Source organism: Schistosoma mansoni, chromosome W (assembly GCF_000237925.1).
Source record: "Schistosoma mansoni strain Puerto Rico chromosome W, complete genome".
Lineage (NCBI taxonomy): Eukaryota > Metazoa > Platyhelminthes > Trematoda > Strigeidida > Schistosomatidae > Schistosoma > Schistosoma mansoni.
In genome coordinates this window covers 54392825-54415171 of record NC_031502.1, presented here as the reverse complement: position 1 = coordinate 54415171, position 22347 = coordinate 54392825, and the positions used below count along the sequence as shown (strand labels likewise).

The 22347-nt window shown below is 37.4% G+C and overlaps 1 protein-coding gene across 2 annotated transcripts in view; it reads left to right on the top strand.

The window, feature by feature from the left end:
• Smp_073470.1 (retinoid-x-receptor (RXR)) overlaps positions 1 to 22347 on the top strand; it is a gene marked incomplete at both ends in the record, with an annotated part of 35332 nt that overhangs the window by 10534 nt on the left and 2451 nt on the right. The window contains 5 exons of one of the 2 annotated variants that reach the window (XM_018790179.1): positions 6311 to 6977; positions 10172 to 10339; positions 14025 to 14629; positions 16264 to 16369; positions 20011 to 20502. In XM_018790179.1, coding sequence (XP_018655547.1) covers positions 6311 to 6977; positions 10172 to 10339; positions 14025 to 14629; positions 16264 to 16369; positions 20011 to 20502 — 2038 coding nt within the window. The remainder of the gene's footprint in view (positions 1 to 6310; positions 6978 to 10171; positions 10340 to 14024; positions 14630 to 16263; positions 16370 to 20010; positions 20503 to 22347) is intronic. The other variant, XM_018790178.1, reaches the window with a different exon arrangement.

Sequence of the window (22347 nt, the reverse complement as noted above, 5' to 3'; positions counted from 1 at the left end):
ACTAAAGGATATTTTTGTATGTTGACTCGAACAGATTTCTTTGGATCTTATCATGACAGTCAGGTCCGTTGGAGAACAGTAAAACTAAAACCAGGGACTTAAGATCCGAGGACTAGGTTGTACCGCTAACTTTACTGGGTGTGGTGGCAGTAAAGTGTTTCCCTCAGGCAATAGCATTTGCAGCGATGCTGCCTTCTCACAACAAGACAAATTGTTTGCAAAATGTCGGCCCTAAAAATGTCACACCTCACCTTACCCTATGGATTTTCGTTTCCGAAGGTAAGACCTCTTGAAATTTAAAGCTAGCACCATAAAACTGCCCATAGAAAGTCTGTGTAAGACAGGCCTCAAACAGTTATCTCTTGGACCCTGCGGTCACGCTCCAAGGTCACCAAGCCCACCACTGATGCAGTTTCCTTTTCAGGTCACTCAAGCAGAAGTATCGTCCCACGGTGCGGGCAACCTAGAAGTGACAACCGCCTTCATACCTCTAACAGTACTGGATATCCTCTTATCCAAATCCCTTTGTCACTTCTTAAGATTCCTTCTATCCCCACTACCAACCCTTCCATGATCTTATCCCCAAGCACCACCATTCCGGGCGATTTAAGTTTACGAAATGTTATTGGCCCCCTGAAATCGCTCTCCAAACCACATAGTGGGGCCTTCAAGGTTTAAACCTTTTGTCAAATCTAACAGTAGGCTTTCTTAGATAGGACTCTAAAAACTAGCACCATCGATGTATGTTGTCTCTCTGTGACATACACATAGGATGCAAGTATGATCATCATTCACTTGATCTTACCTAATCATTATAGAGAGCCGACCGAATTTACCCTCCATGGATATAGGGATTCGACTGCTACTTCTCGTGGTTTCGCTGGCGTAGGTGTAGTATGAAGTTCAAAAGCAGGACTGGGTCTCGTGGACTGGATTCTAACAGACAATCACTCACGAGCTGTCCGACTAGGTGGCGCAGTAAGTACTCAGAAAGAGCGATACACTCCATTGCTTCTTCATCGCCTCTGCCCACGCTCCCACTAAGTGGAGTTCTGATGAAGTTAAAGTTCATAGAAGTTTTTTAATCCTCAAAATTTAAACGCTCAGATTTGTTAATAGTATAGCGAACGAGACTCGCGTGGGGACAACCAGTTTATTATTTAATACCAAATTACAAAATCATACATTATATACTTTATTTGAAACTCATCAATTGTACTTAACTTTCTGTCTGATTCTTTCAGTTCACAATTCCATTCTATTTCCCTTTCTGTTTTCTTCAATCCGATCTTCTTAGCCTTCTGCTGCCAGCCATTCAATTTGGGATTGGTGTTACACACTACTTATGTCGACAAACATAAGTAGTATACACCACAACAGTATCAGGCGATTTTAATGCCCAAGTGGGTGGCATAAACTAAACTGTAAGGCTCTTAAGTTTTGCAGCTCAGCGAACAGATAATGGCGATCAGCTACTGTAACTATACTTAGATAATCGTTTATTTCTATCAAGCACAAACTTTAAGCATAAAGAAAGACACCGTCTGTTATGGAGACCCTCAGGATTGATTGAATGATTGATGCAGATAAACCACATTGAAGTTAGTTATCGTTGGAAGATTCAACATAAGACTGTTGCTCATTTTGAAGCACATTTTTAAACTCTAATCATGTTCTAGTGAGAGCACGTGTTTACCTGTGTTCTCCTGGGCTCAGAAAAGTCATAGCTGGAAGACCCCTTACAGCTGACCTTAATAAAGGAAAAGTCAAGAGTATATTTCAAGAACAACAAGAGAAGCAACTAATCAGTCATAAAAGTGACGTCTACCCTGACGTAGCTTGGCGTGATATTCAAACAGCAGTGATATATACCAGTATCTCAAACCAAAAGATTAAGAAATATCAGTGGATTTCAGTGGCACCTGCCGAATTGATAGATGTTCGGAAACCTATCCCGTCACGTTCAGAATACAATTAGGTGCAAAGGCAGTCTAAATTCAGACTAACAAAAAGCCTGCCCAGCAATCATGAGAAATGATGATCAGCAAAACCAGAAGATATAGAAAGAGCAACGGCAACACGTAAAAGTAAATAATTATTCCGATTCATCAAAGGAACATGTGTTAGAAATTATGTTTTTAGTGTTATCATTTCGTAAAGAGACGGAACCATTATTCATTCTCATTCCAGGAGATTAGACAGGTGGACATAGCATTACAGGAAACAGTTCAACTGGCCTCCAACTACCCCTTGATAACTCACTACTCCAAACACAAACAAAACTAGAGACTGAAGCAAACCCCTAAATATTAATGAATTTGAAATATTATAGCTAATCTAAATCGAGGGATAGCAGCAGGACCTGATGGATTAATCCTGGAGATCTTTAGGGACGCTTTTCTAGTATTAACAGTTAGATGGACTAAAATATTAGCTAGAATTTAGAAACTGATCTAACTGGAACCAATCACTGATGGTCCCAGTTTATTAGAGAGGACAAAAATTCTCTCATAGCAAACACAGAGGAATCAATTTAACCAATATAATCTCAAAAATATTAGCTTCAATAGTCATCCGATGCTTAACTGGTGCTCGTGAAGAGCGGGCCCGGAAAAACTAAACTGGTTTTAGACCAGGACGTGAGTTTGTGAACCATATATTCACTCTTCGTCAGGTGTTGGAACGTAGATATACTTTCCGATGTCCTACTGTAGTTTTATTCCTTGACCTTAGGGTAGCATTTGATTTCATTGTCTGAGAGGTTTCATGGAAATGTTTTTCTTCGAAAGGTACATCAAACAAGTACATCAACCTCACTATCTCCATTATTTAACCCCGCTATAGATATCCTTCTCGAAGTAACATTACATCCCTTAACTTTGCAGGTGCTGATCTACCCGGAGATTCATTTTTTCATTTAGAATACACTGATGACATGGTTCTATTTGGTAAAGACGCTGACAAAATGTGGTCTTCTGATACCTCTCAGCGACAATCCAAGGATGTTTGGAATGTGTTCGTTTCCTGAATGCGAAATCTTGCCTCGGGTCTGGTCTTGGTCAATGCCTGGACTAATGATAAGAAGTGAATTAGTTGACCGATTCACTCATCTTAGAAGTCCCATTAGCCATGGAGAAGTGTTTGACGAAATCTCTATTACTCATTCAAAAGTCTCAGTTGACGTTAGCCAACTTGCGTTGGTCGTGGCGTAGACAAGTTGTCTATCTGCCGACCAAAGAATGAGTTTATTGCGCAGCGGTTGTCTCCGTTTTACTTTATGGATGTGTAACACGACCATTGGGAATTATATTCGTAGGTTACTAGTATTCAATCACGTGTCTTCGAAGTATTGATCGCTTATGTTGGGACTACCGATTAAACAATCGTGAGGTTAAATAGAGGTAAATCAGTTGATGAGGTAGTAAATCTTCATCAACTGGTGGTTGGAACATGCATTACGTATGCTTAACCACAGCCTACCTCTACGGGATAATGTTGTCTGGTGTAAGAGTAGACTGGAAGGAAACTAAGAGCTCCCAAACCAAGATATGGCATCAGTCTATAAAGACATTGATCGTTAGTCTGAGGCTACCTAGTTCAGGTCATCTTCATAACTTCAATCAATGCCTAAAGATGTTGAGTGAATCGACTCACAATCGTTCACAATGGTGTAGGTGTATTCACTGTTTGTCAACTCTTAGGTCTTGAGTATTGAAACTTATACTTTTTAATTTACCTTTGATCTATTATGCTGCCACTGATATTGTTACTACCTTTTTTATCCTGAGATTTTTCCTGATAATATCATCATGTTGTGCTAATGTGGTACGGTATCGTTAACCGATATACATATATCTCATGTTCCATGTTGCGTATGACGGATTTTTGTACACAATCATTATTATACAAAATAAACCCTATTACATATGAACAGTTCATCGATTAAAATCACATCAAACGATATATCGGTTTAAATTTTCGACTATTATTTTATCATCATTCCAACCTTTTCAACTAATGTACTATTGACACAATAAATTAGTTTTGTATACGTTTGATTTTAAAATATTATTGTAACAAGATTTGTTCCTATTGTGCTGATTCAGTTAGTAATTAGCATGTGTAGCTGAAATTCATATGCTCAAATCACATCATTATTAAGGGGATGATCACGTCCTATGCAAATGTGTCAGCATGTTTTCATCTTTCAGTTGTACCCTTCGTAACAAGCCCATATGTCTCTCTCTAACCTATACTGTTGCATCACTGTCATTATGTCGCCAGATGAGACTCATAATAAAGTAGTGTACAATTTACTGAAATCTATTATCGCTTCGTATTTTCATCCCCACTCTCCCCCCATTCCCATGACTACCTAACCACCTCAAGAAATAGGTATAGTGGTCCGTAAGTCTGAACACATTTTACCTAATTACAATTGATTGATCACTGGGTGGTGATTAATGTCATATGTGTCAAGTCCTTCTTAGTGCAGGTCGAATGCTATCGATCAAGTTGCAATGTGGCCACTAGTCTAGGTGGCTCGACACTGCGTGCACTATGTTGAGATAAGATGATGGTTGGGGGTGGTCAACAGAAAACCCTGGACTCGGGTTTCGTGCTACTTGGCACTCGTCAGCAAGGTGTACCTGTAATCTCGAGGGAACTGGTGCTCCCTGATGGATTTGATCCCGTGTCACTCAGCTTCACGATCAGAGACGTTACCACTGAGCTATCCGGGTCGCGACCAACCTAATCAGACAAGTGGATAAGATACTGCGTTGAATTCATGCTAATGATATTCCCCATTTACGATTGATAATTTCACTGACTTTGAAGTGGATCTCTGTCACGATTAACCAATCTCATTTCACTTCCGGGTTCCTGTTCATTGTGTATGAGAACTCGACCTCCAGGTCACTTGATGAAATACAGTCTTTAACTTTATCTAACATAAAAAAATTTGTTATCAAGTAGTTAGCGACTCGATTTCACCAGCTCCAAATTCATTTTATCTTGAATATTGTTGTGTCGTGAGACACTGTCGATATCACGTGTTGTATTGCCTCATCAGTATTTCGATTATTGATTAGTTTCACCTATATCGCCAGTAGGACTGATGGCCTTCTAAATATCAGTTGGCACATTGACCAATGAACAACAACTTGAGATGAAGGTAGAAGGTAGATCAGTTCTCTGTTGTACTCAAATCAATCATGACTCAAAACGGATACAATAATATACTTGAAATAACTGACCACACAACACACCAAATAAAGAAGAATAATACTTGAAGCACAAACATACCATAAATGGTAGGAAGCGAAACAAACAGTACAGAATTAATTATCAATAACTAAGGGATAGTAAAACGTATAGGGAGAATTAACAGGTCTATTGAGTGCTTACAATAAGAGGAATACATAGATGCAATAACACAGTTATCTACTAACCATACAATAAAAATATAGATAATAATACGAAAATAGTTCAGACAGTTCCAACTTTTCCAATGTTCGTCGCGTTATATATAATTATTCAATAAGAATGCGTGTAATAATAGTCCATAAATACTTCCTAGCACTTACTATTCATTTATTCTTCATTTGATAATAACAGTATCATTTACCAGTAGCACCTAATTTCAAGATACGTAATTCTCCCGTTTCTGCACACCTCGCCTTATCCCACGGATATCCGTCTCCGGCGGTAAGGTCCCAACAAGTACGGAGCTAACACAAAAACTACCCACAAAAAGGTTGTGTGTGACCGACCTCAAGCAGTTGTCCCTTGGGTACTGCGGTCACGCTCTCAGGTCATTAAGACCACTTCTAACCCAATTTCCTTTTCAGGTACCTCCAGAAGAACCCTTCCACGGTGTGCAGGCAACCGGGAAGCGATAACTGCTCTCATACCTCTAACAACAGCACTCAAGACTGATGTTTCTATCTTCTGAATCCATCTGGTTACATATATATAAGATGTAAATGATTTTTTTTTAAATCAATAATTATATTGTTAATAACGCTTCAAAGTTTAATTATTCATTTAATATTCTCAATATCTATTAAGCCATTGATATTTGTTTTATGGACGTATCATTTGCTTAATTATAGATAGCTAGCTAATAAGTGGTATTGTTAACTTTTATCATCGTTTATTCTTATAAAATAATCAATATAAAATGACTAAATGGAACAGTATTTTCTGCTCTGCTACATCTACTCTAATGACGATAATTAATAAGTTAATTTTCATGATATATTAATGTATAATTCAAATTTTAACTCTTAAAACTTATTTTCTACAGAATTCTGCTCCTTTTCAATCAACTTATCAGAATTGTATGAATTTCTCTGAAACAGCTGCTCATCAATCTGAATGTTCTATTGTTGTATCTCAATTATCTACTAAGAAATTAACTACACCGGTTTTATGTTGTATATCATCCAATTCAAATAATATCCCAATAATAAGTCAACAATCGCCCAATAATAATAATAATAATAATAACAATAATAATGTTGTATTCAAAACAGATAATACAAAGCAACATATTATTGACCAAAATATTTTGACTAAAACTGCTACTACTACTAGTATTGTTCAACCATCAGAATTATGTCATATTCAACCGATTTTAATTTCATCTCCGGTTAAAAATAATAATAATAATACACATAATTTAGGTACCGGTTCTTATATTGATTCAAATTGTTTATCAAATCAATCAAATAATGATAAATCACATTCAATAACACCCTCCTCTCCATTATTAACAAATTGTAATTCACCATCAACAACATTACAATCATCTACTGTATGTTGTTTGTTACGGCCATCGGGACGTTCAACTAGTACAAGCAGTGGAAGTAGTTGTGGTAGTTCCTGTAGTGGTACTGGTGGTGGTGTGTCTGTTTCATCTGGACAGTATATTTGTTCAATATGTTCCGATCGTGCAAGTGGAAAACATTATGGTCAGTTCTCTTTGTAGTTTTTATCTCTCTTAAATTCTTTTACCATTTTTTAACTTCCTCTAGTTCATTCATACATTTTCTCTCCCTCCCCCCTCTCGCTAACAAAAACTAATGATACAAATTATTAGTTGTTTCGAAGTCAACTTCTCATTCCATTTGATTAAGTGGGGTTATCTCACCTTCGTCATAGATGACGTAGGTTGGTAAAAGCCAAACGAGCTTTCTGAATCCGTGCACAGGTTTCGTCAGACACCAACCCAATTAAGGGGGATCAGACTTTCAAGATAGGTGAAGTTGTCGATGCGTTCGACTACTTGCATTTAGAGGGGGAGAAACACATCCCGAACATTATGGTATGCTACCAAAATACTTCATTTTATCAGCGTCTTCACGAAACAAGACTGTCATCTGCGTATTCGAGATCGATGAGTGGACCTACTGGAAGATCAATTCCTGGAAATTCAGGTGACGAGAACGTTATTTGCAGTAGTAGGTCTATGATGAAATTGAACAGCAATGGAAATAGTGGATATCCTTGATGGATACCACTTGCGGTTGCAAAATCAGATGACAGTTCACCATAAGCTCTGACTCGACTAGTAGTGTTCCAGTAAAGAGCCTTCACAAGGTTTATGTACTTCTCAGGTACACCTTTCAATGACAGACACTGCCACAGAACCTCTCGGTCAACAGAGTCAAATGCTGCTTTTGAGTCAAGAGAAACTATCATATTCGGACGCTTATAAGCATGCCTGTGTTCTAAGATCTGATGAATGGTGAATATGTGGTCGATTCAGCCACGACCGAGTATGAAACCAACCTCATTTCCTCGTGTTTGCAGTTCAATAGTCCTTGTTAGATGTCCTATAATTATTGAGGCTAGTATTAATTAAACTAATCCCTCTATGGTTATCACAGGATGATTTTGATCGTTTCTTATATATTGGTACGATCAGTGATTGTGACCAATCAGATGGGATTACGTCCAACTCCCAGATTTTAGCTAACATATTAGTCAACCTAACCGTCAAAATTGAACCACCATACTTAAAGACCTCTGAAGCCAATCCATCTGGACCAGCTGCTCTTCCTTGTTTCAGGTTAGTTATAGCTTTTTGAACTTCAACTAGAGTCGGGGGACCTACTTCAATGTTTCATTCAGGCTGTTTGGGAATGGTGGGTTGTTGTAGAGTAGCTGAAGGCCTGTTGAACTACTTCTTAAAGTGTTCCGTCCATCGTTCTAAACGTCTGGGCTGAGGGCAGATAAGAGTGTCTTCTTTTTCCGAAATCGTCTCATTTACACTCAACTTCTTAATTTCGGTTTCTTTTATTTGTCTGAGGAGTTGCCTGGTGTTGCCTACAGCCGCTGCCTTTTTCATCTCTTTTGCTTTCGTTGCCCACCACTGCTCACAGTTGTTCCTTAGACTTTTGGTTAACCTAGATTTAGTTTGTTTTCGCTTGTCATCGTGTTCAGAGCCTGATGGGATGAGTTTACGAGAATCTATCAGTGCAATAGACTTAGAAGAAACCCACTGGTTTTTCTTGACCCTTTGGTTTACATCACTAATAGATGTTGCTGCTGTTTCCACAGCTGTTCGTATAGGTGTCCAAGCAACATCTGGGTCAGCCTCGTTTACAGAACTACTTAAATGTGACATCAGTTGCTCCTGGAACTTACTTTTAGCTTTCTCGTCCTTCAGTTCAATTCTAATGTGTATTCTTAGTGTGGTTTTTCTGCGTTCAGTGAGGCGCAAGCAAATGTGTGCTCATATTAAAGCATGATCAGAGTCTAAACATGTATTCCAGGACGAGCGACAATCTTCTATTGAGCCTCTCCAACGATGACTGATGGCAATATGGTCTATTTGAGTCCATCGTTGGTTTGGTGCAGGTGGTCGTCATGTTAAACGATGTCTCTCCTTACGCTTGAAATTAGTGCTTGATAAAAATAAAATGATTGTCTAAGCAGAGTTGCAACAGACGATCACCATTATCTGTTCGTTGAGTCGGAATACTAAAATATCCACCTAAATGTTTGAGCGTTTAACTCTTTGAAGAAGCCCAGAAAGCTTTCTGTAAAAGTCATCTTCCACTTCATCTGGGCTGCAGTTCGTGGGAGCGTAGACATAAACGACGAAAAGGCAACGACGTACGTCCCTATCCTTCCGAGTCCCTGAGTACTAGCCATTCGGTCGCAAGGTACACGGATGGTGTATCTCGTCGGCTCTTTGTTTTGGAGAGGTGAGGTCAAGTGAATGACCACACTAGGATCCTGTATGTGTTTTTCGGAGACACAGCATATATCAATGGTACGAGATTCTAGGGTTGGCCGATTTGACATAGGGCGCTTACGTTGAAGGCTCCAATGTGTAGTTTGGAGCGAGGTTCCGTTACACCTCTGTACAGTCAGCAGTACGACTTCGCCTTCGGACCTTGGGTTTGCTGCTTTTAGTCTTACTGCTTTTCAACTGACCTGTCTGACATGGTAGGATCTTGAGTAACGATTGTCCTAGCCGGTATAGCTCGATTGGTTCATCACGATAGGCAAGCCCGACCACCACGTCAAGGTAGTAGCAACGGATTCGGAACTTACACTCACTTTGGGTAGCGAGGAGATAGAAGTAATCGAGGATTTTGTGTATCTGGGTAGCTGTATGACGTGGTGGTATCGTGACGAGATAAATTTACATAGGGAAAGCATGAGCGGCCTATACCAACATGGGCCATTTTGGCGTCCTTGTGATTTTGGTCTGATTGCAAAAGGTCAGGTTTAAAACGCATCGGCGACAATAGTATATATATATATATATATATATATATATATATATAAGTTAAATGATTTTGTTATCAGCCTCCAGGCGTGATAATGTTGCATATGTTTGCAAATCATTTTCGTTCGGTGCAAATTTCATGAATAACGATCACATCGGACTAATTTCATGTAAACAGATAAATAGCTCCTAAACTATACCTTATTATGTGCTCATTTTGAACTCAAGATTTGAATGCTATAAATATCTTTATATTCTTTTTCTACTTATAATATGAATTTCCTCTTTTGAGATCCTAATCAAAGAGGTATATTTTTAACTTCTTAGTTAAATTAATAGATTTAAAAGCTTTATATTTGTGTAGGTGTGTGCGCGCCGATTTAGGGTCAGTTTTATTGAAAATTTCTTGTCATGCTCTTATAGGTGTCTTTTCGTGTGAAGGGTGTAAAGGATTTTTCAAACGGACTGTACGTAAGGAACTCACTTATATTTGTCGAGATAGTCAAGAATGTCAGATTGATAAACGACTACGTAATCGTTGCCAATATTGCCGTTATCAGAAATGTTTACGGGCGGGAATGCGACGAGAAGGTCAGTCTATATATTAGTCCAACTCTTTATTTATTTATATGCCGATTTTCGTTTCCTGTCCAATGTGAAATTGAATGCAATGTTTTAACTTTAGTCTTGTTTTCGTCAGTTCTTGTTATCAAGAAAAATCTCGGGATAAAAGAGGTAGTAACAATATCAGTAGCAGCATAATAGATTGAAGGTAAATTAAAAAAGCTATAAGGTTTCAGTATTCAAGACCTAAGAGTTGACAAACAGTGTATGCACATACACCATTGTGAACGATTGTGAGTCGATTCACCCAACATCTTTAAGCATTGATTGAAGTTATGAAGATGACCTGAACTAGGTCAGTCAGTCAGTCAGTCAGCTACAACGTAGGACCAGGCACATATATGCATCGGTCCAAGTTGCCATACCTCGTTAGCACAACAAGATGAACACCGGATTCATAGAAGTAATTAATTTAGTGGTGGTAGTATATAAAGAAAGGTTGTATATAAGGATATAGTACAGGAAGGAAGAGAGATATGATGCAATTTTAATCTCATAGTTTAAGGGAAGATAAAGAGTGTATACACCTACTCCATTGTGATCGATTCTGAGCCATGTCACCTAGAGTCTCCAACCATTGGTTACGATAGTCACGCGGACCCCAACCAGGTAGTCTGCATCTGCCAACATGACTCAGACTAGAAGTTAGTGACTTCAAACACTGATGCCATGTTTTGGTTTGACCGCCCCTAACTCTCTTCCAACCATCCCCTACACTAGTCAACATTGCGCGTCGTGGTAGTCGGTGTTCAGGCATACGTAACACGTGGCCCAACCATCTCAGTCGATGAAGATTCATGACCTCATCAACTGATTTACCATCATTCCCTAATACCCTGCATCTAACCTCACTATTACTTACCCGGTGATCCCAGCAGATGTGAGCAATATTTCTAAGGCATCTGTGGTCAAATACTAGTAACCTACGAGTATCTTCTACTCTTAATGGCCATGTTTCATAGCCGTAAAGTAGAACAGAGCGAACTGATGCGCAGTATACTCGTCCCTTAATTGATAGACGGATATTTCGTCTTCGCCATAGGTGACGTAAGTTGGCAAAAGCCAAACGAGCTTTTTGAATCCGTGCTGAGATTTCGTCAGACACCAACCCATTAGGGCTGATCAGACTTCCAAGATAAGTGAAGTTGTCCACGCGTTCGACTACTTCACTCCCTATCCTTAGTTCGGGTGTTGACGCAGGCCAGTCCTGGAGTAACAATTTACATTTGGATGGGGAGAAACGCATCCCAAACATCCTGGCATTATTACTGAGTTCCAACAGAAGACTCTGCATTTTGTCAGCGTCTTCACCAAACAGGACTATGTCATCTGCGTATTCTAAGTCGCTTAGTGGTCCCCCTGGTAGGAGATCAATTCCTGTAAATTCAATCGACGAGAGTGTTATTTCTAGCAACAGGTCTATAATGAAGTTAAACAAAAAAAGGGGATAGTGGACAGCCTTGACGTACACCACTTGAGGTTGTAAAATCATATGACAGTTCGCCATAAGCTCTCACTCGACTGATAGTGTTCGAGTAAAGAGCCTTCACAAGGTTTATGTACTTCTCAGGTACACCTTTCAATGACAGACACTGCCACAGAACCTCTCGGTCTACAGAGTCAAATGCTGCTTTCAAGTCAAGAAAAACTATCATTGTCGGACGCCGATAAACGTGTCTGTGCTCTAAAACTTGACGAATGGTGAATATGTGGTCGATACAGCCACGACCAGGTCTGAAGCCAGCCTGATTTTCTCGTGTTTGCAGTTCACGAGTCTTAGTTAGGCGCCCGATAATTATTGAGGCTAGTATTTTAGATACTATGTTAGTCAGACTAATCCCTCTATGGTTATCACAGGATGATTTTGGCCCCTTCTTATATATTGGGACAATAAGTGATTGTGACCAGTCGGATGGGATTACATCCGTCTCCCAGATTTTAGCCAGAATATTAGTCAACCTAATCGCTAAAATTGGACCACCATATTTAAAGACCTCTGGAGCCAATCCATCTGGACCAGCTGCTCTTCTTCGTTTCAGATTACCTATAGCCTAGGTAGCCTCAGATTAACAATCAATGTCTTTATAGACTGATGCCATATCTTGGTTTGGGAGCTCATAGCTTTCTTCCAGTCTACTCTTACACCAGACAACATTATCCCGTAAAGGTAGGCTGTGGTTAAGCATACGTAATGCATGTTCCAACCACCAGTTGATGAAGATTTACTACCTCATCAACTGATTTACCTTTACTTAACATCACAATTGTTTACTCGGTAGTCCCAACATAAGCGATCAGTGCTTTTTTTACCTGATTCTTCTGATTGGCCACTGTATTAGAATGAGCTAGAGGACCAATAAGCTTTGGTGTGTTGGGTTGTTGTTTATTGATCGATGTGTCAGCGGTTATCTAGAAGGTCATATTTCTTACTGGTGATATAGGTGAATTTATCGATAACCGGAATCCTGACCGGGCAGTGTTGCACACGGTATCGATTGGTGATCTCAAGCCACAACAAATCGTCTTAAGACGAATGTTTACCGTTATCCAGCCGATCTTTCCGGAATGATAGTATCTAACGGAACAAATTTTCTGGCTTGATTGGGTCATCACGATGGGCAAGGTCGATCACCACGTCTGGGTATTTATGATTCAGTTGTTGTTTGTTGACTATCTATCTAAAGTTCATTATGTAAAGCTCATAGAGCAGACTAAAGGCATCACAGTGTTCATAATGCTTAGCGTGTCTTATTAACGGAACGGAGTCACTGAAAAGAATTGGTTGTCTTAAGTCTCCTTATTTACGACTTAGTGTTCTCGGATTCTTCACTTCACTCAACTGGTTCCGAAATCAAAACACAACTTGGACTAAACATAAACATATTTCATTGACAAGAAAGAGTATCAGTATAAGGTTGTAGAGTTTCATTGAAACCATTAACCTATCAGTGTTAGACTACCACTGAAAACCTGAAAGCCTATTTCTCCCAAGTAATAGACTCCTCAGAAGTGCTCATCCATGATGCCACATGAGAGGGAATTCTTGAAGTTTCAGTGAGAAGATGTGACCAGCGGAGTACAGCCGTGTTGGTTGCGAGGCAATTACCCGCCGAAGACAATAAAATATGGTCAGGCGATAGCATTGATTGTTTGAAGTCAGACATTACCGTTAGATGCCGAGTCATGAGTCTAGGGCTTAAGCATTCGGGCGCGAGACGAAGATCTTGGCTTCGATTCCCGCTTGTAAGATCGTGAATAAGGACTTCTGAGGAGTTTCATACTTGAACGAAACGGCCGTCCAGTGCTTTCAGATTTTCAATCGTGGTCTAACATCGGTTAACGATTCTGTTGGGAGAAAATGAATGTTGACATCTTTATTTATTGATAACAGAATCTTTGATACAATACGGCATCGAAAACTGCAACACATAAGTGAGTTGGTAATTTTGCAAAGAACGGCGAATTAAGGTCGTACAATCAGTGAAGCAGTGACTTAGTCAGTGGCAGGGATCATCGTTGATTCCATATGGGCTGCAATACGCTAAGTCGTATGAGAATGTTTCGAGAGCGTTAGTACACTCTCGACCATACCAGAGAAAACTATCCTGAACGGTTTTATCTTATTGGTTTTTTTCTTTGTCTGCAATTTTAGCCGTTCAAGAAGAACGTCAACAACAACAGCTGCAGTCTGAAGTCCAAAGATCACCAACTCCACCTGAGCAAAATTGTGACTTATCAGTTAACTCAATGATTATGTCTGATACAAAAATAACTAATGCAATGAATCATTCATGTTTAGCCGAAAAACAAGAAATAATGTTAAAAACAACTAATTGTACATCATCATCTAGTCCCCACTTACTTTCGAATTGCTCAGATAGTAGTATAAATTACTTCTACTCAGCATCGAACGAAAAATCTCAACAACCTTCAATAAATGATAATTTTAATCTCACTGTCAACGATGCTGCAACATATCCACCTCAAGAGTTATCTTTAATCGGTAATAAAGATAGCAACAACGTGACATTACCTCTGGCAGACATTCATGCATTGAAACTCCCAACAACAACATCCGCAGCCATTCCACCACCACCTGATGCCTTAGAATTTATCAGGACAGCTGAATCGACTATTTCAAGTAGACGTAAACAATGGTTGAGTGCTTTCAATAAACAACAATGTCATGCAGAGATTGCTAAATGTTTTCAAGACAGTATGGAAAATCTTAAGTGGTTGGAAAATAATTTTGAAAAGGTTAGTGTTCTAGGCTTTTCTTGTCCCGAATATTCAATGAATTGTTGGTTTCTTTTTCAGCTACCTTGATATTTTGCCTGCTTTTTATCTTTCAATTTGCAAAGCATACCCTTTTGATTGTTATAAATTATGAGTCCCGACTTTGTCCCATCCTATCCCAGTCACCTTTGTGTTATGGATTAGAATTTTGTGAAAGAAAATTCTGACCGACTGGTAATATCCAATCATTCGATGTGACTTAGTGGTAGTTACTCATGAGATCACGCTATTGACTCAACCCCATGAATGATTTAAATGTTAATGCGAAACCACTATCCGGAAGGATAGCGTTGAAAAAAAAGAACTACACAAACTACTAACACAAAGTAAACATAATAAATTATTGCTGTATATATACGTTTGACTTTTCCCCTTATTTGCTTGCTGTGCTTCTGGCTGCTACGGAATATAACTTCCCCGCTTCCAACTTGGACTTCTTACTCTAGTTAGCTGGGTCTGGATCGCGTCAGAATAGCTAGCTTATCGGTCTCTGGTCACAAGTCTTGTTCCGTTCGCTACTAGTGAATTCGTAACGCTTTAGATATAACAATTATCATGAGCGATTAGACGGGAGTCAGCTCGTATTTTGCTCACCCTCCTCTGTCCAATCAGTCAAGACCTGATTTTTAAGCTTAATTCTTAGCGACTGTATCAATATAATTATAAATTGTTCTTTCTTTGGTATGTTGGTTCGCTTTTTTCCAATACTTTGACGCATTAAAATGTTTAAAAACTCAGTAACCAAGCATGCAAATGTGTGGTGAAATTGTGCTACGGTAAAGAAAACCACAGACTTTAGTGGTGGTAGCATATAAAAGATAGGTTTTATATAAGGATATAGTATAGGAAGGAAGAAGGTTATGAAGCAATTTTAATCTCAATGTTTGAGGGAAGATAAAGAGTGTATACACCTACTCCATTGTGATCGATTCTGAGCCATGTCACCTAGAGTCTCCAACCATTGGTTACGATGGTCACGCGGACCACAATCAAGTAGTCTGCATCTGCCAACATGACTCAGACTAGAAGTTAGTGGCTTCAAGCACTGATGCCACGTTTTGGTTTGATGATCGTTATTCTTTAAAAAAAAATAAATGAAAAATAGTTAATATATGTAAACTGATTTGTTTTTACACAATTTAGTTTAGTTTCTTTAACCATCTCTAATCTCCACTATCCTACTTATTGTCAATTGAAAGCCTACAACTTTCCATATAATTTGTATCAACTAAAAATTTTATAAACTAACTATTTATAGAAATTTGTAGTTACTTTCAACTCTCTCGTTTGTGTACAAACCAACACCTCATTTGCAAGTGTAAGAATAGATACATTGTCTGCGAATGTTTATCATTGTTGTACTTGTTTATGGTTGTATTTTTCTTCTATTGGTAAAACCAGAAAAAAAATTTTGTAAGAGTAACTTTCATAGAAAATTAATATCCCATCAATATACTGATTTTATTTCTAATGTTAATTTATTTTATCAACATTGTATATAGTTAAAGTATTACCTTCATTCGTTTAAACTTTTTTAATTATCAAACTATTTTGTTCATCAGTAATTTTCTCTCTCTCTCTCTTCTTATTTACAGTGTACAACTAATCATTTACCACTGTTTGATTTAGTTATCTGGTCGTCAAAACTTCCGTATATCTGTCAACTCTCGTGTGGTGTTCACTTAGACCTCCTTAAATCAGGTACAATTATGTTTACATACATTTCCATTTTTATACATATAGTCTTTGCAGGAGGCTTGCCCTGCGATCTATAATCGTTGCTAGATATTACCAATGATACTCAACCTAACTAATTCTATCTAGTTTAATTTTTACTTAGAAATATTTCTCGTTATGGATTGACATCAGTTAAAAGAACCATTTAAAACCCGAATAAACTTTAATTTTCTTTTCATCGTAGTTTTGAGACAGTATGACTCACTAGCAATCCCATATAGATGATTAAGTTTTATAGTTTTCGTCATATACTGACCTTAGATTGTCATTGAGCACCAGGAATCACCGGACAGTTGTTTTGTTTTAGTTTGTATCTAAACACTGTGAATCCACGACCCTAGCGTCCAATCGAGTTTATGACCTTCAGTTCTCATAGAGAGAACTTAACTTTTAGACTATTAAGTAGACATTCAATGATTTACATTTTCAACTTTAAGCTATGACCAGTGGGGTTCAACCATGTCGAATGTAAGAAAGTTACTCTCTAAAATAATTTAGTCGCACAACAATGCATATTGATGATTGAAGTTAGAAATACAAACCATTTTCTGTCTAAGTGCTCTCCACGGAACTTGAAGGCCCCGGGTTCGATTCCCGTTAAGAGTATGAATGCCTACTGCTGAGTTCAATGCTGAAACCAAACAGCTATGCAGTGCTCACTGGTTTTCAGTAGTTATTTAACTAGGATTGATCTATGAAATAAACTATGAAATCCTATACAAAACCGAACCAAAGATATTTCGTTCTGAAATTTGACTTATCATCAACTGAATGATATCATAACTACCATGAAAATTGAAGTTTTTAGATATTTCAGCTCATGTGCCGTCGTCGTAAATGATTGCCTTTAATTTATTTCATTTTGTGATAATCCAACTGTTCGATTGTGTCCTTTAACCTTAAGAAATTCTCCAATAAATTTCATTCAGATGAAAATTATCTCCAATTTAACAAATGCCTACAAACCCTAATTTATTATTATTATTACAATCTTTTCTGAAATAAGTAATGTACATATTAATCGATACTCAAACTCTTTGTTAGGATTATATTTCGAATATATATATGTGCTAGCTATTGTTGAGTTCCATTTATGAGATGAGAGGAGAAAGCATTATCTCCGTTAATATCGTAGAAAAGTTGTTTAAGTCATTATTACAATTCCTGATAGTTCACAAAAATTCACAGCTAGTAAGAACAACAATGTTTGTTTTTTCTTAGTGGGTTGGATTACTCGATTTTCAAATACCCATTCTATCTATTTTTTCGGTGACTGAATGCTCGTCTTCAAAACGATAAGTGTATATGTGCATATTTAATTGATAAGTTGTAATAAATTAATCAACTCGTTATCCGATTGATATTTGTTTATTTAACATAATTTTGATATCGGCCATCAGAATTATAGTTAACCTTTCAATCATAATTAACGTAAAACTTGAGACAACTATGTGTGTTAGTCCAATATCCCATACATCATTAGCACGACGTGATGAAATTAACAAAGTGAATGACAAAGAAATCGAAATAGTATAATAGCAATGATAAGTTGAAAAGACTAAGCATTGACAATAACGATTTAGAAAGACAGAATAGTATTGTATGTTCAAAGGAATACTGAAACTCAATATCTAGAGTAGTACAATAAGGAATGAATGCATTTACTCCATCGCGACCGATCCTGATTCATTCTGCCATGTCCGAGGAATTAGGATATCACCTAGGACCGCCGAACGGAACGGAAGTCAGAAACACAACAACAGGACAAGCCAAGTTATTCCTCTGCGCCCCAGCCTAGGTAACTAGAGGAAGAAAACCATATTCAGCCAGGGAAATATATAATTTCACAAACAATCCGGACGAGTGAAAGAATAAGCATACAACTCATGCATATGTCTTTGGAAAAAGTCACAAGTTGGAGTACTAAAAGAGGAAACGAACCAATGATATTTAAGGTCCTTGCAGGTGCGAAACACAAACTGGGGGGTAAGAGTGAGTGCTTTCGGCGCGAAAATGGGGAATTCAAATTTTCATAATTATATTACAAAAATGAGAAGTTTACCAAGTGATTTCTGCGTATCTAGCATCCTCAACACATCCTACGCAACATCTCCAAACATTGATGGGAGTTATCACGTAGACCCCGACCAGGTAGTCTAAAATATTGCCAATATGACTACGATCAACAGTCAATGACTTCATGGACCAACTTAAAGAAGTTTTAGTTTAATGTTGCATTTATGCATCATTCTCACCTTCAACTAATCTGTTTAAATCTCAAAAAGATTTCCTTTCTTGATCAGTTTAAAAAAAAACCCCACATGATACAAACTTAAAATCTCTTTTGTTCTCCCTTCAGCTAACTAGCTGCCTGTTTATAGTTTCAAATCTTTGCACCCCTCTATCATAGTTTACAGTCAAGTTCAAATTCATGGTATTCATGATTGATTCAATTATTGTTGACCTAAAAATCAATTCACATCAACTATAATTTTGAATCAATGAGTTTATTATTTGTGTGTATCATCAATGCATTGTAATAATATCAAAATGTATGTTTATTCATTTAGTTATATGGGTCAAATCTATACATCGATACATCTATCATCGATTCATACGTTCCACGTGTTGTAATTTATTCCAAATAATTTTATCGAATACACTATATACTTGTTATTATTAGTGGAATTGTTGAGAAAATGATCTTTGGGAAATTACGGGGTTCTTTTTCACAAATAATGAACTGTTTTTTTTTTCGGTCAAATCAAAAAACAGATCTCACTTTTATATCATAATGTAATCTCTTCATACATTAGTGTATTTTTGTTAAGAAATATTTATAAGGATTTGTATTTACCTGTCATTGATGTTAACGTCTTCACTGACATTCGTGCATCCTGAATGGATTGCCTTAATATTGCTATTTTGTTATAAGTTGCGCATATACTAATAAAGATTAGTTAGTTGCAGTCTTTAACATGAATACGGGAAAATACGAACCCTTGTAAATAAAATTAATATTCTATGACTGAACTATAACGGAAGTTTACTGTAAATTTACCGTGAATTCTTTATTTTAGTTCATGTCTTGTGACATTGTACTCAGCTCAACTTATTACCCTGCAATCGAAGTATCATGTTAAGAACAATTTATATCGTAGACTAACTTCAGTTAAACATCCATTTCATTTTAGTATGTGCACACCCACAATCTCACGAACTATGAATCATCAAACGTTGCGGCTGGCACGTTATTCTTTGTCACAATAGTCTATCCTTCTCACTTCAGTCACTTAACGATATTGCGTCACTATCATCTATTGCCTTCAGCGATGCATCTTTCTCCTATCTTGGTGTCATTCAACTCTGCCAGTCATGTTAGTACCTGAGATTTTTATTTTTGAAAAGCATATTGGTCATTAGCATCATTCTGATCTTCAAAGTGTTAGGTTTGTGGGTAATCCTACTTTGGTTATAACTGACCGTTTGTTAAACATCATGGAAAGCCTTCACAACATAAAGCCTCTCACTGTTCTTCTCAGTTATTATGTTCCTTGCTATTCATAATAATCCAATCGTTTTTTTTTCTCTTTATTTTTCACTAGCATGCATGCAATTGATCATAGTGAATTTAGTTTATTGGTTAGCAAACGATCATAAACCTCGTTCATTATCAACATCAAACTCTACATCTAAACTTCCCGATACTACTCCCACTATCAATAGTACTGATATTTCCAATATCACTGACGATCCTCCTGAAAATTCAATATCAGATATATCTAAAGACTGTACAATACAAATGAAAAAAATAAATAAATCTGTTCCATTGGATGAGAAAATGGATTATTATTACTCGAATTTCCCAGAATTTCACTTATTAAATAATTTAACGAAACCAATGGATAATAATAATAACGATTCAATTTCTTCAAAACCAACTAACATTAATGACAATAGTGTAGATGATGATATGATTCGAAAACGTAATACAAATGTTTACAAGCTAATTTATAATTTAGCTATAAAGCTTAGAATGTTAAACCTGGATCCAGTGGAACTGGGTTGTTTAAAATTGATTTTACTATTGAATCCAGGTAAGATTTTTCATCGTATTTCGCTCCCATTCCGTAATTTTTGGAGGGAAAAGGACTGTTTATTTTATTCAGAGTATTCTGGTAGCCGTCAAGTGCATACATTTAGCGAAGAGGGTGGGGTTGTTAAACAAAATGTAACTTGCTTGTCCAACATAGAACATAAAAATTCGAATCCGAAGTAACTGTAAAAGTTATATGATACTAACAATCGCTTTATTCATATCATATGTTTAGCGCAATATAGAATTTTCAGCACACAGTATTTAATCATGGCTACCAAGTGCTGGAAGTTGGTTTGTTCTCTCACACAGTAGGTTATTACTGCTGGTGTCCGGCCAACGGATATTGAGTATCTTGGGTAGAAAATTGTTTATAAATACTTATGCCTTGTTGATGATGGTTGTAGTAGCTCCCCAAGTTTCAGCTCCGTACAGTAGAACTGTGTTGACGTCCGTATTGAAGATTCTGAATTTGATGTTGGTTGACAGTTGTTTTGAGTTGCATATGTTGTTCAACTGTAGGAATGCTGCCGTTGTTTTGCCAATCCTTGTTTTTATATCTACATCAGATCCTCCTTGTTTATCGATGATGCTGAACAGGTACGTGAGAGTTTCGACCTCTTCCAGAACATCTCCACCAATTGTGACTGAATTGTTGTGTGTATTGTATTTGAGGATGTCGCTTTTTCCCTTGTGTATGTTGCAGCTTACTGCTGTAGAGGTTGCTGCTACACTGGCTTTATTCACCTGCATTTGTTTGTGTGTGTGTGTTTGATAGAATAGTTGGATCATCTACGAAGTCCAATTTGTCTAGTTGCATTCAAGCTGTCGATTGTATTCCATGTTTTCCGTGAAATATCGAGGTCTTCATAATGCAATGGACCACCATAAGAAAGAGGGAAGTTGAGAGAGAGAGAGAGTAAACAAGTTGTCTGACACCGGTCCTAACTTGGAATGTGTTTGTCATCTGTCCTCCATGCACGACTTTGCGGTGTGGTCTGTTGTACGAATTGCGATGATGTTGGCGATCTACTGAAACACTGCATAATGTCGAAGAATATCCCTTAAATTTGTTTTTCTACTCTGCCGAATACTTTCTTATGATCATAGTCTATGTACAATGACGAGTTTCGTTCAATTGATTGTTCCATAATGATCCGATGTGTAACGATTTTGTCGGTACGTGATCGATTGTTACGGAATCAAACCTGTTGATTTCGAAGTTGGGCGTCTTATGACTATTTCATTCAGTTAAATAACAGTTGGTAACGTTTCGTGGCATTGACAGTTTTGTGATGCCTATGTAATTCTCACACTCGCTGAGATTTTGTTTGCTATCTTGATGAGATATCCTTCTCTCCAATCTGTTGGCACTCGTTCTTTCTCCCAAATCAAGGAAATATTGTTCATACCTTCATAATAAATTACTGTATAGGTAATACCAGGTAAATTTATTCTATTAACTTGTTAATAATCAATGATTGGAAAGATGAACTCCTTTCTACTAATATAAAAATTACATTTGGCTCCTATTTTGTCTCTCTGTGACCAAAATAACTTTCAGTATGGGGTTGTGAAAATTGTTAAATTTCATCGACATTATGGATGTATCTAAGTTAGATCACCATTGAATACCTTCGAGCACTAGATGCTTTTATTCTTACTTTTCATTAGTGAAGGTTTGTTAAAATTGTTCAATTTAAAGTCAATGGTTTTCATCATGAATTTGTTGTAATTGTAAAGAACTTTTAAAAACCTGCACTGAATATAGAAACGTTTTAGCTGTCTATGTGCGTTCATAAAACTTTGTAAGGAATAAGACTCAGCCACGATCTTCACGTTTCAC